The sequence below is a fragment of the Odontesthes bonariensis genome, chromosome 22 (genome assembly GCF_027942865.1).
Source record: "Odontesthes bonariensis isolate fOdoBon6 chromosome 22, fOdoBon6.hap1, whole genome shotgun sequence".
In the NCBI taxonomy this organism is placed as follows: Eukaryota; Metazoa; Chordata; class Actinopteri; order Atheriniformes; family Atherinopsidae; genus Odontesthes; species Odontesthes bonariensis.
In genome coordinates this window covers 23,582,718-23,601,761 of record NC_134527.1, presented here as the reverse complement: position 1 = coordinate 23,601,761, position 19,044 = coordinate 23,582,718, and the positions used below count along the sequence as shown (strand labels likewise).

The following is a 19,044-nucleotide window of genomic DNA, read 5'->3' as shown; positions in this document are numbered from 1 at the left end:
TTTAAGGACATTTGGTCCCGTGATAGGGGTGTCCATGAAAAATAAAAATGTATTTGCACTGACTACAAATGTTATTAGTAAGCAGTAAAGAGGGATAGATGAGGGATCTACCCTCTTTTGTGGTTGGATGTTTTGCAGATTGAATTTTACAATAGCTTCTAGCATTACCCAACACCATGCACATTATGTTCCATTATCAATAATTCACACTCATTTAATTTTACACTATGGCTTAAGAATGCTGTCTGCGTCTTTCAAATGTTTCCAAGCGTCTGGTGAACGGTTGCAGAGTTACTGGCAGCTGCTAGGCTGCTCACAGTTGCTTAACATACTGCACCACATGTTCCAATCAATTTAAAAGCCTGTGCTTTTGTTGCAAGTCACTTCCTCAAAATCATTTTACTGTAAGGACCTTTTAGAGAGAATCTAAAGAGTGTTTCCTCTCCAACAGAAACAACAGTTGATTGCTGTAACAAGATGTTTGAATAAATTTGCTGACAGTTGTGTAAAATGTGTCCTCATTCTCAGAGACAATGACTTTGACTACCTTGAATTTCGCCTGTGGATCGGATTGTGGTCGGGTTTATTCTGTCTGGTGCTGGTCGCCACAGACGCCAGTTTCCTGGTGCAGTATTTCACACGTTTCACAGAGGAGGGCTTCTCTGCGCTCATCAGCTTCATCTTCATCTATGACGCTTTCAAAAAGATGATAAAGCTGGCCCACCACAACCCAATCAACTCGGAATATGATACCAACCTGATTACTCAGTATGACTGCAGCTGCACACCCGGTAAGTTTGCTTCACTTTTGCTGCTGTAGATGTAGGGATATTGACCATTGACCTAGGCAGAGTTTCAGGCGACCATCTCAGTGATAATGATACCAAACATTACCAGATACCAGACATTAACAGTCATTTTTGGTGTTACCCAATTTATAGGGAGTTACCATTGTATGTTGAACTGTGTTTGCAGTTGAAATAACAAATGATACCAGTATGTGTCATCCTGTAGATACTTCTGTTTGTTTTCTCACCAACCCTATCAGTATGTAGCAGTGTGTGGTACTGTAAGTATCATATTCTTTCTCATTTTGGTGATTAGATGTTATTGTTTCTCTTTGCTAGGAAACTCGTCAAATCCCCTTCATACTTCTGCCTGGACAAACAGTACTGATCTGGTGTGTAATGTCCTTGTTTTTTTTTTTCTCCCTACATTTGGTAGCACAGTATGAGTAACCTAGATTCAAAATTCATTACTTCAAAGCTGCTTTGATAACATGTTTCTCCCCGTCTCTCCAGCCAGAGAATGCCACTTGGGCTTCGCTCAACAGAGAGCAGTGTGTAAAATTTGGAGGGGTGCTGGTAGGAGACGCCTGTGACTATGTGCCTGACATCACCCTGATGTCCTTCATCTTGTTCTTTGGAACCTACGCCTGTTCCATGGGTCTGAAGAAGTTCAAGACAAGCCGATTCTTCCCCACAACAGTGAGTGAAACCCCTTGAAACCAGAGCTTTTTCTTTTCACATCTGTCCTTGTGTAGTGAACAGTGAATGACAGGATTACATTGCAGACTTTTTTGATTTTCATCTGACTAAAAGAGTGGTTGTTTTATTTAGTCAAAGAACTCATTAAGCTTCCCCTCAGATTCATGAGCGATTTAATTCAGCGAACAAACATCCCAGTTTTCAGTGGATTGAATTAAAGGCCCCCCTTTTTTTTTTATAGCTTTGAAGCTTTGTGGATGCTAAGAGTTGACACAAACTCTGAACTGTAATATTTACAGCTCATACTATAAATGACAGGTATAACTGCACAGGTTATACCTTCTAGTGTGTATGTAATAATAATAATTTGTCATTTCTTTTTGTCCAGCACATAGAAAAATGTTGACTCAGTTGTCGATTCTGCTCAATACTTTCAAAACCTGTTGTTTATATGTCCTCCTTCCAGGTGAGGAAGCTTATCAGTGACTTTGCAATCATCTTGACCATTTTTCTATTCTGTGGCGTGGACGCCCTTGTTGGTGTGGACACTCCAAAACTCATTGTGCCTAGTGAATTCAAGGTACACACATAACAATACAAATATGTCAAACTACACTTAAAGAAGTTTTTTTTTAAGTGGAATGACTGGTCAGCTGGGTGCAGCTTCCTCGAACTACACTGGTTAAGAATTCATGTTTCTGCAAGAAAGCCTCTGTAATTCTTTGAAATCCCAACATAATGCGCTCTTTGTAGTTTGCCCAGTAGGATACATATTACCCTGAAACTATGACACTGACATTCTTGGAGATTGCAAAGCTTAAATGTTCCTCTGCTGGCAACCCCATGCACCCAGCCCTTGGCAGAGGAGCAGGTAAAACTTGATTACAGGTGATGTGAGAACAGACGTCCCCTAGATGCTTATACAGAGCCAGCTTTGTTTGAGCACAGGGATTTAATTCACTGTTTTCTGTCATGTAATGATCTACCAGTAATCTCATACTCAATGATATATAAAAAATCTGAAAAGTTTTCCTTGCATTCTCATTCATTCTTGAGTCATTTATGTTCTGCTAAAACTGTTATCCATCTCCTAGCATTTAGACTGCATTTTGAAATGATTTAGTGTTAGTCAGGTGGGTGCATCTGCTGGTAGACTAACCATCCTCTTCTTCCTTCTCCCTGTCTAGCCCACAAGTCCACTGAGGGGCTGGTTTATTCCTCCATTTGGAGGAAATCCCTGGTGGGTATACCTTGCAGCTGCACTCCCAGCTCTGCTGGTCACCATTCTGATATTTATGGACCAGCAGATCACCGCCGTGATCGTCAACAGGAAAGAGCACAAACTCAAGGTTGGTGCACCACAGGTTGTTTAAGAATGAAATAAATGCAGAAATATATATCAATAGGGCAATACACCTCTTTAGATTTGTGGAATTTCCTCTCAAGAAAGTAAATTAGTATTATTCTACATTTCAAAATGCCTGGTAATACCAGGCAAAATACCAGTAATGCCTGGTTGAAGAACACAAAAAAGTTTGAAAAAACATTATCTTTCATTCCTAATTCATGTTTTTGGCCAAAACCAAACAAGTTTAGTTATTTCCATTTCCATTATATTTGTGTAATTGTAACAACAATTCCTACGTTTAGTGAAACGATATTGAGGATATTTGATAAATTACTTCTGATAATTTAGATTTCTAGACAAACTGAATTTTGGCAACAATGTCGATACATTCTAGTACTGGAGCTGGTTCACAATGGTGACTCTTTGTCTTAGACTTGTCAGACTAGTTAGGCATTATGTTAATATGTTTCAAGGTGATATTAACTAAAGAGAGAATTGGCTTAGGTACAATCGATGCCTTTTATTATCTTCTACGGGAGAAGAGAACTTCCTTTGGTGTGGACTTTAGGCCTTGTAACTTTGCCGACCTTTAGCACACACGCTGAAGGACATGGGAAAATTTGATTTAATTCTAAACAAATAAATTCTCCTGCTCTTATCTCTTTTGTCTCACGTCAGAAAGGGGCGGGGTATCACTTGGACCTGTTCTGGGTTGCCATCCTGATAATTATCTGCTCTTTCATGGGGCTGCCATGGTATGTGGCTGCCACCGTCATATCCATCGCCCACATTGATTCTCTAAAAATGGAGACTGAGACGTCAGCGCCCGGAGAGCAGCCCAAATTTCTGGGTGTCAGGTGAGATAACATGATGTCAATGGGCTGAACAGTGGGTTCTGCTCTCCTCATGGAGCATCATAAGCATTTGGTGTTGTCCGTAGAATCCATTCCAAAAGTTTATACTCGCACAAAAGACAAACTTGCATGCCCTGTGTTATCTTTAAGTTTTCTTTTCATTACGAAATGTGTACAGGTGACCAAGTTCAAAGCCGTGCCCTTTGTTTTATTTTGCACAAACAATTGTTTTCCAGCAAAAAGAGAAGAAATGACACCAATAGAAATTTTTTTTTTGTCATCAGAAATTTGACTTTCTGGAAGGAAAGAAATAGAAGAACAAAAAGATTGAAAGCACTCTAAGCAGCTGTTACGATGACCTCACCAAATGCTTTTTTTTTTTTTTTTTTTTTTTGCTGGAAAGTGAAAAAAAAAAGATGAGATGGAGGTCAGGAAACAAATGGCTTTGTCCAGAAAAGCTTGTCTGTAAAGCTTATTTATCATGGCATCGTGGATTTGTATCGCTGATGACAGTGATTTCTTTAATTTGTTTTGAACTTTCTCTTTTATTCCATTTCAAACACTATTTTGTACACTTGTTACCATCAGAGTAAAGTTTGAGGAGTTAGGGGCCCTGAGTGAGAGATTTCCTGTAAATGTAATGTGACACTTGCTGATAAAGTTTTACATTTGGTGTATTGTTTATTTTGTCCAGTGTCCACTGACACTCCAGACCTGATCTGCAGATTAATTAGTTTTTCCACTATTCTAGGGAACAAAGAGTTACTGGTATCTTGGTGTTCCTCCTGACGGGACTCTCTGTCTTCATGGCTCCCATCCTCAAGGTAAAGCTCCAACATCTTAATTCTTCCCTGGAAATGTGGATTGCTGTCTGCCTCTTTTAGGACAAACCCCTGTCAACTTTCTTAAATTTGAAATCATTTAAAGTCTTTTATTCATCCGATTAGAGGCTCCCATAGCTGAAGTAATTCAATGTGAAATAAGCATGTTCATCTGGGCTGTAAGCTCCAATTGCAGCAGAGTGCCTTCTTAAGTTTCCATTCCCTCATTAAGCTGACGAACAAAAAAAAAAAAAAGTCAAACAAGTCAGTGGAGGTTGTTGGAGCTGCTGTTCCCCCCTGTGGGCATTTTCTATATTGTGCGGCTGGTCCTGGAAATATATTTTCCTTCCCCTGCTTGCCTTATTAAATGTAATGACTTGTAAAATAGTTACGGATGCTGCTTTAAATTACTTAACATATTTCGCACTTCATCAGCTTTTGGATCAAACATTACCATTTTAATTATCTTGGAAAATTCTGCACTATTTGTGAAGAGCAAAGTGAATTTTTCCCACCGCTTTAAATGTGAGTTACAGAGCAAGAACTTATAAAACCCTACACTTGTGGCAGCCAAGTGACTGGTCACAGTATGCAGGGACATTCTTGGAAAAGCTGATTGTAGGCTATTTTTAACTTTGCAGTGACTCCAGAAATACAAATGCTGATTAACTTGTAATGAAAGCTCACATTTAAGTTTCCCAGCTTTTAATTTTCAACCTAAGCTAATACTACAGACAGTTGCATGTTATTTTATTAACTTTTTAATGTGCTCTGTGCCCTGCAGTTCATACCTATGCCTGTGCTCTATGGTGTGTTCCTCTACATGGGTGTGGCATCACTCAATGGTGTCCAGGTGAGTAAGTCCAGCCCGCTTATTGCCGGCAAACTACAACTTGGCAAGTGTTTTAAAAAATTTTGTTAAGCAAAGAAAATTGTGGCTACTTGCCTTGATGAGCACAGTACTCCTACCTACATGCCTGCACATCACATTATTCATATTTAATAGCCTAGAAAACAAAAGCAGCATGGCTGCATTTAGGAAGTATGTATGGAACATCAGCTGAGATGCGTTAAGCTCGCTTATAGCAAATAGCTAGACCATAGTTAAGATATAAAATGTAAATTAATGGTAGAAGTGGCTCCACTGTTAGACGCCGTAATGGGTAAGACAGGGGCTTAGTGAGGACACGGTCAGCTCTGTTCTTGCGGTGAGTCACTAAATGTGAGACTGCTCTGGCCCAGTAATGGTTGCTAGGTTATGCTTGGTGTTTTTTGTGTGGATTTGAGAATCAGCTATAATAGGCAAAGCAATGGCAGCTTTATTTAAAGAGCACATTTTATTACAGCTAAACTCAAAGTGCTTAACACAGAAAGAAACATAAGAAAGCCAACTTTATAGCATATATAAACATTGTATGTTACATACACACGCACTTGGACATTGTGTACACATACAGGAACCAAATATTAGTTGAAAATAGGTTAAACACAGTTTATCAAACAAATGACTCATAAAACTTATGATCATCTGACATGCCTTACAGCAATGATAGCAACACACATAAACTGTAACAATACAATTTTATTACATACACACACTGACATGAATATGCAGTTATTAATTGTAGGTCCTTGAAAATAGAAAAGTTTAAGTTTGCTTTTGAATGTAGAAACTATTCTGACCGACCTCACATCGGCAGGCAGGTTGTTCTCGAGTGCAGAAACACAGTGACTGAAATCTCTTTCAGAAGACTTGGATCTACTTGAGAGGTCTGACAAGTTTGAGATGTACTGAAGGGGCTGAGCCATTGTTTACTGTCGACTGTAACAAGGATTTAGAAGTTGGCTTTGTTTTGAACTGGGAGCCAGTGAAGTGATTTCAGTACTCGAGTCTGGTTGTTGCATTTTGAATGACATGATGTTGACCTACTGATTAATTGGATAATCATATAAAGGGAACTATATTTGCAACAACTAAAAAAAGACTTGGTTCAGTTTCGGTCGTTAAATTTCAACCAGTGTACTTGTGCAGGTAGTGTATGAATACTGAATTATTCCTTCTAAGATTCTGACTTTGTGCTAACCAGTCTAACCATTGCTGATAGTTAAAGTAGTATTCACACTATTTGAACACAATTACCTTGCAGCAAAATACACATTATTGAAATTGAGTCAACATTCAAGGCAAAGAGACTAAACTAATATGGTTAACCCTCCTGCAAACAATTTAGATTGCAAAGAAGGAAGCCCTATAAATTGTGTCACTAAAATGAGTAAAAACTTGCTAAACTTATAATTGTAATATATTACACCACATGTTACCCTGAGACTTTATTTGCTGCTAACAAGTTAAATATAGCCTTCACAATTATAGCCTGCACAAGCCTCCCACTCTTTGCAGCATATTTCATGTACGTTTACTTTGACTGCAATGTCTTGACCTGTCTGTTTGCTTGTGTCAGTTCATGGATCGCCTGCAGCTGCTCCTCATGCCTGCTAAGCACCAGCCAGACCTGATCTACCTACGACACGTCCCCCAGAGACGTATCCACCTCTTCACCTTCATCCAGGCCTTGTGTCTGGCCCTTCTCTGGATCCTCAAGTCTACTGTGGCTGCCATAATTTTCCCCGTCATGGTGAGGAACGGCTGATGTATAGCTAAACACAAATGGAGCTCAAAGTCGTAGCATTAAAGGTAATTTAACCACTTCTTCATTCGCAGATTTTGGCGTTGGTTGCAGTCCGAAAAGCCATGGATTACGTGTTCTCCCAGCACGACCTCAGCTACCTGGACGACGTTATACCAGAGAAAGACAAGAAAAAGAAAGAGGATGAGAAGAAAAAGAAAAATAAGAAGAAGGGAAGCATTGACAGTGAAATGGACTTTGTAAGTAAACAACACAATTTTTGTGCAATCAAAAAAAATGAAAATACATGTGATCTTTTTATGTATCCAGTTCACGTGGTTGTCTGCTTAGCCTCCAGTAGATCCTCACCTCAAAACAAACTACCTGTGAGTGTTAATGTTGTCCCTCCATCATCCCACAGTCTGACTACCCCTACCATGAAAATATCCCTACTATAAAAATCTCTATGGATATGATGGAACAGGAGCCCATGTTGGGGGATAAATCTTTGGATAGTGAGTACTAGCCAGGGTTTTCTTTGCTGTAGCTCAGAGAGCTGCTCGGATCTTTGCTTCTTAAAGCTTTGTGTTCCTGTTTCTTCTGTCGTACTGACCCTCCAGCACTTACTCTAACCTGCGAGTTTGAACTGTAAGCAGTGTCTTTTTTTTCAATTCTTTTTTTTCTTTAAATTGTAACCCTAAATGAAGCTTTGCAGTGCTTGCTCTCTTTTCTTTTTCATTTTTTTCTGCTGCTCTATTTAGAATTTATGAATTTTAAAGCGCCTTTCTCTTCGTTTCCATCAGGAACTCAGTCGCAGACTTTCCTTAACCCCCATTCACCGTGCTGAGCACTACTTTGAATCTCCCACTGTGTAAGTGAGTACTATCTGTTGATCAATAGCATATTTCATCTAAAATGAAATGCACAAGATATGTCTGATTTTGGGTCTGTGTATCTCTCTGTCTCTCTTCAGTTTTGACAGAGGTTCATACACATCGGGTTCATCTTGGATTTGAATAGACTGGGAGGTTAATGATTTCCTCTGGAATAAGGGCTCTGAAACTGAACTGTGAAAGAACTCAACAAATTTACAACACAACATTGCAAATATAGCCATCCTCTTTTTTTTTTTACCACAGTGCCGCTTCTTAATCGTATTTTCAATATTATTCGTGTGAAAATTTAAATCCAAATAGCTGGAACCAAACGTCTTAACACTTTGGTGGTACCAAATTTTAATGAAGGCTTATGCAAGATCTGTTTTGGTTCTTCATCTGCATGATTTGTTGCAGAAAGCGAAAGGGCTACAAAAGGTCATCTGTGTGCAGTTTTTAATGGGACATCAATATCTCACTGACGTACAGTACAGACCAAAAGTTTGGACACACCTTCTCATTCAATGAGTTTCCTTTCTTTTCATTACTATTGACATTGTAGATTCACACTGAAGGCATCAAAACTATGAATTAACACATGTGGAAATATGTACTTAACAAAAAAGTGTAAAACAACTGAAAATACGCCTTATATTCTAGTTTCTTCAAAGTAGCCACCTTTTGCTGTGATTACTGCTTTGCACACACTCTGCATTCTTTTGATGAGCTTCAAGAGGTAGTCACCTGAAATGGTTTTCACTACACAGGTGTGCCCTGTCAGGTTTAATAAGTGGGATTTCTTGCCTTATAAATGGGGTTGGGACCATCAGTTGTGTTGTGCAGAAGTCAGGTGGATACACAGCTGATAGTCCTACTGAATAGACTTTTAGAATTTGTATTATGGCAAGAAAAAAGCAGCAAAGTAAAGAAAAACGAGTGTCCATCATTACTTTAAGAAATGAAGGTCAGTCAGTCCGAAAAATTGGGAAAACTTTGAAAGTGTCCCCAAGTGCAGTCGCAAAAACCATCAAGCGCTACAAAGAAACTGGCTCACATGAGGACCGCCCCAGGAAAGGAAGACCAAGAGTCACATCTGCTGCGGAGGATAGGTTCATCCGAGTCACCAGCCTCAGAAATCGCAGGTTAACAGCAGCTCAGATTAGAGACCATGTCAATGCCACACAGAGTTCTAGCAGCAGACACATCTCTAGAACAACTGTTAAGAGGAGACTGTGTGAATCAGGCCTTCATGGTAGAATAGCTGCTAGGAAACCACTGCGAAGGACAGGCAACAAGCAGAAGAGACTTGTTTGGGCTAAAGAACACATGGAATGGACATTAGACCAGTGGAAATCTGTGCTTTGGTCTTTGGTTCCAACCACCGTGTCTTTGTGCAACGCAGAAAAGGTGAACGGATGGACTCTACATGCCTGGTTACCACAATGAAGCATGGAGGAGGAGGTGTGATGGTGCTTTGCTGGTGACACTGTTGAGGATTTATTCAAAATTGAAGGCATACTGAACCAGCATGGCTACCACAGCATCTTGCAGCGGCATGCTATTCCATCCGGTTTGCGTTTAGTTGGACCATCATTTATTTTCCAACAGGACAATGACCCCAAACACACCTCCAGGCTGTGTAAGGGCTGTTTGACCAAGAAGGAGAGTGATGGGGTGCTGCGTCAGATGACCTGGCCTCCACAGTCACCGGAACGGAACCCAATCGAGATGGTTTGGGGTGAGCTAGACCGCAGAGTGAAGGAAAAAGGGCCAACAAGTGCTAAGCATCTCTGGGAACTCCTTCAAGACTGTTGGAAGACCATTTCAGGTGACTACCTCTTGAAGCTCATCAAGAGAATGCCAAGAGTGTGCGAAGCAGTAATCAAAGCAAAAGGTGGCTACTTTGAAGAATCTATAATATAAGACATATTTTCAGTTGTTTCACACTTTTTTGTTAAGTATATAATTCCACATGTGTTAATTCATAGTTTTGATGCCTTCAGTGTGAATCTACAATCTTCATAGTCATGAAAATAAAGAAAACTCTTTGAATGAGAAGGTGTGTCCAAACTTTTGGTCTGTACTGTATGTGTTTATGGTTTATCGGCCATCAATCTAAAGCTTTGCAATCATCAAAGAGGTCCAGGATGAAGAAGTTTGTAGAATAAGGATAGCTTTATATTTTACACTACGTTTAATTACACCTTGTACATATCAGAAGAAGTTTCACAAGGTTTTTAATGACTGTTTTTTATAAATGATACCAAATATAACCAATTTTTATTCTTACACTAATGTTCCCTAGTTATTTTTGAAGGTTGTAAGTCATAACTACTGTAAACTTAAGATTAAAACATAATGGAGGTACTGGAACTAGAGGCTAGCACAGAGGATTCCCAAGTCCTCCTTTACTTTTGCTGAACAAAAGGTTGACAAAAGTCATCGATGCTCAGCTAAAGCAGTCCTTCTCACTGCATGTATGGGCATATTATTATTTATCAAGTATTCATTTAATGCTCCATATTGGCGTCTAGATTTATTTCATGTGATAATACTGCACAGACTGGAATTTCTATTTTTGATTCCTAATCTTTTCCCCCTTTGTTCAATATTTATTATAGTTAAACTCACAGCAAAATAACTTGCTGGCTGAATTTAACTTATGGCTTTAATGTAACCATAACACATTCTTTCTGTGGTCTATATCCACTTGGTTGTCTTTTCCCTGTTTTAGGGAGTTATAGATGTATGATATCTTTAATGTAGCTCTACCTCTTATCTTCTGTAGGTGCCAGGCTTGATATAATTTATACAATGTTGTGCAATGATTCTTAATCAAACACTGATTCTCTTTTTCTTTTTTTTTCTAAACTGACAATGTATAGGTTCTTCAAATCTTTACTTTCAGTTTCCCTTTGTTCTGTGACACTTATGATATTTTATTTTTGTTTCTTTGTCAATGTGAAATAACAATGTTCAGATGCAACATATTGAAGAAAAATTCCAGCAACTTTTTTTTTCCACTATAAGATAATACTAAGTTTTTCATTTAACAACTAAAATAGCATTATTTTAGTCAATCGAATGCATTCTTTTAGGATGTTTAGAATTCTGAAGTTGGAAGGAAAAGTATTTAAACGTCTTTCATAAATGGGATTCTCTCAAAAGGCAACCAACTCTATCCTTAAAGTATGTTTTAGGTTAATTTGTATCTAAAAATGTGAGTTTATCCAGAGGCTGATAATTTGATTAATGTTTAATCTTTAAGTACTCCTCCTTATTAGATAATGTAACTTTTTTTCAAAATAATGCAAACCCAAAATCACTGATGTAGTGTGCTTTATAATGTAAAGGGTAAAAGGTTTGTGCAACTTCACTTCTAAATGGACATTTTTATGAGGCACTAATGTCAACACAGTATCCTAATTCCATTTAGCAGTGAAGTGTATGATCTTCAATGTCCAACATTAGTGAAATGACTTGATCATGCTTTTATTACGGATTGAATTATACACTGGTACAAATTTCTATTAATGTAATGTCTTAATGCATATCTGAGTGTAATACTTCACTACCCTTTGAAATGTATATAGTCTCCTTGACAACGAGGAGATGCACCATCAGTCTTCCTTTCAAAATGTCATACAATAGGCTTTGATTCATGCGGACACACTTGCATCAATATGCTGTCAAAATGTGAAGCTAAAGACTGTTAAAGTTGCTTTGACCCAGCAGCCATGTTGTCCTCCACTTTGTTCTGTAATCTGTATATCATGTCCTTTTTAGCTTTCTGATTCTGATCTGATAATTGTTATATTTTTGAAGCTATAATGCTGAAACTAATTTTATACAAACACCACAGGTTATTCAGAAGGAAGAAAATGTCAGTGTTTTTATATAAAGTAGTAATTTAAATGAGAGCAATAAATCAATCCAAGTGGGTCTTGAATAAGGTGTTGTTTCTTTTTATTTATTCATTGGTATAGTTTGAGTTGGATTTGCAAATGGAGTGCTTTAAAATGATGTGTGCATCCATATTTTGCTGATATTATGCAGACTCCTCTTTTGGTTTGTATGATGTGTCTTGCTTGGAAGATCGTCTTTCTCAAAGTCCAAGTGAGTTGGTTTAAATGCCCAGTTTAGTATACGTTTGCAAAAGGAGTCATGTCCATGAATTCTTTGCTTTAAAGATAAAAATGGTGTAATTTTCCAAAAGTTTTACAGAGCAGAACATGGACTAAACATTTAAACAAATGGAAGGCCTACTTCTATTTCATACAATGGGCTCTACAATAAGGTTAATGAAGCCAGTTTAATGAGGAATAAGGATTTAAAAAAAAAAAAGTGTGAAAAAAACATGCTGTTTTTAAGAAAGGGAATTTAGCTGTTGAGATCAGTAGCAGCAGCACCACCACCACCATCACCACCTGCAGTCGGTGCTTAGTGTCACAGTAGAGATAAGAAAAGAAAGCTGCATAGTTTCCACGATCACAGGACTTGAATCTGCTCTAATGAAACAAAATTAGCTCATGATTCACTGGACTCATTTCTCTGCCAAGAGAAAAAATACAAGTAATAATTAACTCCTCCTCCGGTGTGAGAGCATGGATTTCTTTTTTTTTTTCTTTTTTAACATCTGTTCAAGTTAATGTTAATGGGCATTACAGGTGTTTTTCAAGTAACTGGTGAGTTATAAGAGCATAAAAGCTCACAATGACAAGACTAATTTATCAAGCAGCTTCACGAGTCCCTGCTTCACATAGCAACAGACATGGTTTCATAAATACAACCTGTTGTAGTTGATAACACTGATATATTTCAAACATTTCTTTGTAGCAATTGTTTATGTTATGCATACTTTATCATCTCACTGGGTGAAAATATCAAGCAAAAAACTGTATCCTCAAACATGGTGTTAAATAAGCATCATATTTTGGCTCAAGGGGGCAGTGGTGACCCTCATCCAAAAGGTCTTACACAGATTCCACACAGTCCATACAGAAGTTAAAACTATGTGGGTTATATAGTTACCTGTGATGTACGTACCATTTTAAACCGAAATCAAACATATTATACAACTCTTTATGATAACTGAACGCTGCTGTTGTAAATGCTTTTAGCTCATCACAAGTGAAGATTTTTTTTTTTCTTCTTCTTCATGGGCTTATAAATGACATCTGCTTAAATCTGAGATTATTTTTAACTATAGTGTTCTTCTTTATGTAGATAAACACGTTGGATATTTCCACAGCACTAAAAAGTGCTATTGGAAGTATTTATTTGGTTTATGAGTCACGCCATTTTAGCCACTAGTGTGTGTGTATATATATATTTTCATTACTAACCACATTGTGTTATTTTTCCTTATTTACTTTTTTATATACTTCTATTTGTCCACATGACACAAACTGAATGTTTTTTTTTTTTTTTAAATTGCATCCCGTTTCTGCCAAATCAATTTACTTTGAACTGTTTTCACTGATTATTTATTTTTTAAATATCTAACAAACACCTCAGTGAAAAGACTTCATCTGTCCACATCAACTACATATATGTTCCCATAACCCAAACAATATAAAGTTTTAAATGTGAAGCATAACCTCTAAAGGTGGCTGTAAATTAAAACATTTCTCTGTCATATCTTTCTCTGGAAAAAAAAATTCAATGGAAACTAAAATTTGTTACTTGTATGGACACAGAGTTGTCCAAATCCAAAAACTTTCATGTGACATGAATTTTCTCTGAGTCGAGATGATGGAAACAGAACTGCTAGGATGTTGGAGTACTAACGGACTGAAACATGACCAAGCAGCTGGAGAGTGTTCTGGTCAGATTAGTGGAGGCACACCAGTATAGATAAATAAACTGGTCTGAAAATATGAAAACTGTTTGTTAAAAAAAAAAAAACACATGCCGTGAGTATTTCTACCCAAAATAAATGCGATTTGCTCAGTAGCCTCTTAACTTATCAGCTTTAATGCTCTTGATAAACTGACAGTTCACACTGTACATCCCTCCCATGGCATGGTCTCCAAGGTTCACAAAAATGTTCAGTGATTGCACGTCCAGACTGTGCTCATTGTGTCATTTCTCAGTCGAGAGGAGCCATTAGTGTTTTCTCCCTCAGGGCATCGCACACAGTTCAACTTGGCCATGTTGGCAGTTGTTTTCTTTTTCTTTTTTTAAAAGGAAGTCAGTACAGTCAAGCATATGTTATTAACGGTTTCAAAATGAATAAAGCCAATCTGTATTTGCCTAATCTGTCACTCTTCGTGTTCTATATCCGATGATTAAAATGACTCTGCTGCGCCAACACTAATGCAAAGAAAATGTGTTGAAAGTGTCAGAAGCAGCAAGCATTAGTGTCCTGGTCCGCAGCACTTCAGAATGTGTCAACAATGCGTCAACTCTGTCCATGATCTGACAACTAGGACGTCATGTGTATTCCTAACAAGGTGTAAAAAATACAAAACAACAACAAACATATAACCAGAGAACCAATTTGAAAAATGTGGTTTAAGTCGTTCTTATGAGGATTCTTTTTAGACAAGTTAATGTTACAGTAAATGTCAGAAAACAATTTTCTCGTTGACATTTGAAGTCTATAATTATTGTTCCATTTAAACTCAGCGTGGAGCAACTCAGTCAGAATTAGAATCTGCAGTTTTAGTTTCTCTGGATATCAGAGTGGTGACATTATTGTTCTTTGACCTTCTGCTATAGGTTGAGTTAAGTATATTTACTGAATTTCTGTTTTGCATCGCCTCACTATCACCATCTCATGCTCCCTTATGCATTCACATTTCTGAAAGAAATATTCTGCTTTTTTTACTTCTTGCATTGCAAAAAGTTGGCTTCATATGTTCATATGTTTGATATGAAGCCAAACTTGTGACAATCTTATAAACAATGATATCCAGCCATAGCTACATGACATTTATGAAAAAGATACTCCAGCGTGAACATATTTGGATCAAGTTGAAATAAAATTGCAAGACACATCAGCAGCCTGTGCATTCCTGCATGAAATGAGATGTGGGCTAAATTTATGTTTGAAAAGTTTGTTCAAAAAGCCACCACACATGAGACCCCCAAGGTTGTGCTCATAAAGAGGCTGACTCCTTTGAATACAAATTTGAAGCTCAAGTTCTTACACAAAGGTAATTTTCACACACCTACACACAAAAAGTAGGGATGGCAAGTTAGATAGGAAACAACTGCAAATGCCTTTGAGTCTTTCTACCATGTGCAAATTCTATATTCCCATTATTCAGAGTCTTGTGAGCCACTTTAATCTTCTTCCATGATATTAAACCTTGCAGGTAAGTTGCTTCCATGTCTAAATGAGTGAATATCAATATCAAAGATATCTTGAACAGAAAATAAAGCACAATAGGCAATTAAGAGATCCAGATTACTAAGTGACTTTGACTTTTGATAGCCTTTGAAAACGCATCCTATGGATTTTGCATGGAGAAGAGGGAGAATCCCTCATGTCCTCCTGTGAAATGAATCCAAATTTTATAGACATTTTCTTTCTTTTTCACATGGATTTACTTTTTTATTTTTTTATATATGCAATGTTGCTACCTGAACTGCAACATTTTTACATTGAGATTCTGGTTGTATAGTGTTGCAAAGAGAAAAATGTACAAAGACTTCAGGGCATAATCGCGATGCACATAAATGGCATCAGTACTTCAAGCATATTTCACATAGTATCATTAGGCATTTGTGAAGGCAGCCATTGTGAAAAAAAAAACACAATTGGAAAGGATTGTTGGCCATTAGCCCTGGGCTGAAAAGAGGAGAAAAGTGTTTTTTTTAAAACTCCAGTATTGTTATTTCAATCGAAGTAATTTTGCATCACATGCATTCTTAATTCCAAATATTCCTGAAAGCACTTGAAAAGTAATCCATCACTGCACTTGAGAGGCCAACTATTTACACAGCTCTTACATTTTGTTGTTGATGATAAAAATATATATTTTTTTACATTGCACTGAACTATTTTCCATAATGTCATGACCAGGCTTGTGACTTCCTCAATTCGATCTCAGTTCCTCATGTGAAGTGTCAGTATTCCACATTTTTTTACATATCAGACAAATTCAAGTAAGATGGATTTGGTCAGCTGGGGTCTCAATGCTATTGATCAAATTTTCTCAACCGCGAAGATGAGGAAAGGAGAAGCCTCATGCCCCAACGGGACATTCTTCGCTGGATACTCGGAGGACGCATGGGGGAAGTGGCGTACCGTGTGTTTAGTGATGCTGGCTGTCGAGGACGCGGAAGACGTCTACATATTCGGATTTATGATACTCGGGTTCTTGCTGTTTGGAGTTGGAGGATACCTGGTATTGTTAAATTAAGAGATCGTGGAAAGCATTCGATGGGGTCACAAGAGCAATCAACGCTCAGACTGAGGATCTACGTGAGCAGGGTCAGAAGCTGGAGGCGATCCTTGCGCAGGTTCGCAGGCTGGCTGAGATTCCTGGACTCAGAAGAGAAGTGGATTGACCTGGGAGAATGGTTGATTGATCACTTGGACTGGGCGGAAAGGGTCCACATCCCACAATTCGGCTGAATTCGGGACTTCGCCATGAGATACCAGCAATGGACAAAAAGACAGAAAGCGCAATCAGTTGTCTGTCTGACCTAAATTAATTGTTATTCCAATCCGGCGCCCCACACTGGCCTTGTGGCCAGCTGCATAATCATTCTCCACGCTTGTTATGATAACATGATGCTCTTTCCCATGTGCTCCCCCTCCCTTCCTGACACTCCTGTGAGATTTGTTGTTGAACTGGCTGACATATTCGAACTGTCAAGGACAATTGCCTGATCCAACATTCTGTGCAGACTTATTGAACAAACACACACGCACACACATACATGCTCATTTATAACACATGCAAATCCTCACCTCCTCACTGTCCCATTGCTTAAGGTGTTGTTATGTGTATGTGATGCTTTTTCTGTGCTGAGGTTTTTTGAGATCTCAAACCGTATCCTGATTAGGGTACAGTGTGAAGTATGATTTTTTTTTTCCCTCCCCTCACCCAATGTTGTTCCCCTTCCTTCTTATCTGGCGGTGCCTGCGTGGCCGTGAGCCCGCGGACTGCGATGCCTTGGTCACACTCTCTCTCCCTGTCTGTTTCTGTGTTGTCTGTCATGACCGAAACTGGAATTTCCCCTTGGGGATTAATAAAGTATAATTGATTGATTGATTGATTGATCTGTCTTCTTTAGTTTGCTGCACATTGTTTAGGTATCAGTCTTCACATCTTCATCCCACCTGCTAATCCTGCATCTATAGCCAGATATTGACCTTTTCATGAATCTTTCATTTCTATTTCAATATCTTCTCAAAAGAAAATTCAGCCATTAATTATTGAGTTTTGTGATGCCATGCACGTTTGAAGGGCTTCCTCTTTATGACACTTTCCTCCTTAAAGAGAATATTTCTTGCCAACGTAAGATGAGCTAAATACAATTTGATGAACTGTGCATAAATCAGATAAAACTACACAGTTGTTGTTGTTTTTTTTCACAGCTTAAACTTGATTTTTTTTCATTTAAGCAATTGTGGTGTGAAGGCTGAAGAGCAAATGATTGGATCTTACTTATACACGACCTAATCAGAGCAGAGGTGATTGCAAAGGCAGACTGACGTTGATCCAAGACCAGCAGTGATATCCCTCAGCACTCGTTTGCCTAATTGATGCCAAAGAAAACAGGTGTGAGTCAGTTCAGATGGCCAACATTTGCTCCTCATTCTATATATATAATTCCCTTCACACAGAACCTTTGGACATGTAATGCTCTCAGCCTGTGCACCACCTAGCACATCCCTCCCAAGTGAATCTCATCTCTGGGTTTATAAAAGCTGCAACAGTCTCTGCCTGGTAGGAGCACAGAGCAGATGCTTGAGGTCTCACGAAGGGATGAAAGCATGCAGTGCTTTGTTCTAAACAAGGGGAATTTCTGTGATTTGGATATCTAACATCTTTGAGGACGTAAGAAAGGAATACAATTCAAATACTGTTTCCAGCAAGGTAAGAAGCTCTACAAAATCAATTGGGAACTTTGAGACCTACCTTTGAAAGTCTGTCTTATGGAGAGATAATATTTTTCACCAAAACATCTGTATGTCTTGTTTTTGTTAGTAACAGCATAATTTTAGATGTTTTTCTAGTTATTTTCAACTTCCTGACACTTTGTAATCAAAGTGGAGTCATGTTAATTTTTTTTTAAGCACGGTAGACATAGTAACTATATTTCTTTGACAAGAGTATTTCCCTCATTTGTATTCAGATTTCTTTTGAAGCCCTACTCAAATGGAGCTCTCCTGCAAATTATATTTTGTTCCCAACTGTTCCAAGTCTAAGCTCTATAATGAGGCATAAGCTTCTACATCGTCATCCATGTTATTGTTGAATAACAACAAGCTAAATAATTGGACAAAGAGTTTGATGACTGACTGACAGGCTGTTTGTTTTTTTCAGAAGATGTTTCAGAATGTATGTGAGTCAGTTATTTTTTGTCTTGAGACTGCATCTATGAAAGTGTGCCTCAACATTTTACTGCACATTCTGGTATATTTCAAAATATGCAACCAAGTGTGATTATGTGATTATGCAATTATGTGAACTGCATCAATTATTTGAAAAACACGATTTAAATGCAAATGATCAAATCATCACATGAAATTGATGGAAAATTGAAAGCTTATTAAACCTGGTCTACTTTTGACCCGTTTATAAAAAACAGTTTTTACACAGAAAACACACCAATTTGATTATAAGCCGTAGCTGTGGAGGATGAGCAGCAAGAAGATACACAAATAGGCCTCTAAATAACTTTATTTCAAGCCAGTAGCAAGCAGTGCAGACATGTAGAGATGTAAAACCTAATGTCTTCCCAGGGTAGGAGATTTGGCACACTGTTCCATATCAGCCTTAATTCTGGGTGCCGAACTTTATTGAGTTGATTTGTATATGTTGGCTAGCAAGTACAATAAACTGTGTAT

At 38.1% G+C, this 19,044-nt stretch overlaps 1 protein-coding gene across 3 annotated transcripts in view; it reads left to right on the top strand.

Annotated features, from left to right (window-relative positions):
• LOC142373076 (electrogenic sodium bicarbonate cotransporter 1-like) overlaps positions 1–11,984 on the top strand; it is a 34,994-nt gene extending 23,010 nt beyond the window's left edge. For 2 of the 3 annotated variants that reach the window (XM_075456142.1, XM_075456144.1), the window contains 13 exons: positions 529–791; positions 1,128–1,180; positions 1,302–1,487; positions 1,954–2,067; positions 2,675–2,836; positions 3,514–3,692; positions 4,441–4,513; positions 5,295–5,363; positions 6,973–7,146; positions 7,233–7,397; positions 7,559–7,652; positions 7,941–8,012; positions 8,111–11,984. In XM_075456142.1, the coding sequence (XP_075312257.1) occupies positions 529–791; positions 1,128–1,180; positions 1,302–1,487; positions 1,954–2,067; positions 2,675–2,836; positions 3,514–3,692; positions 4,441–4,513; positions 5,295–5,363; positions 6,973–7,146; positions 7,233–7,397; positions 7,559–7,652; positions 7,941–7,984 (1,576 nt within the window). In that variant the 3' untranslated portion in view covers positions 7,985–8,012; positions 8,111–11,984. The remainder of the gene's footprint in view (positions 1–528; positions 792–1,127; positions 1,181–1,301; positions 1,488–1,953; positions 2,068–2,674; positions 2,837–3,513; positions 3,693–4,440; positions 4,514–5,294; positions 5,364–6,972; positions 7,147–7,232; positions 7,398–7,558; positions 7,653–7,940; positions 8,013–8,110) is intronic. The other variant, XM_075456143.1, reaches the window with a different exon arrangement.
• The last annotated feature ends 7,060 nt before the right edge of the window (positions 11,985–19,044 follow it).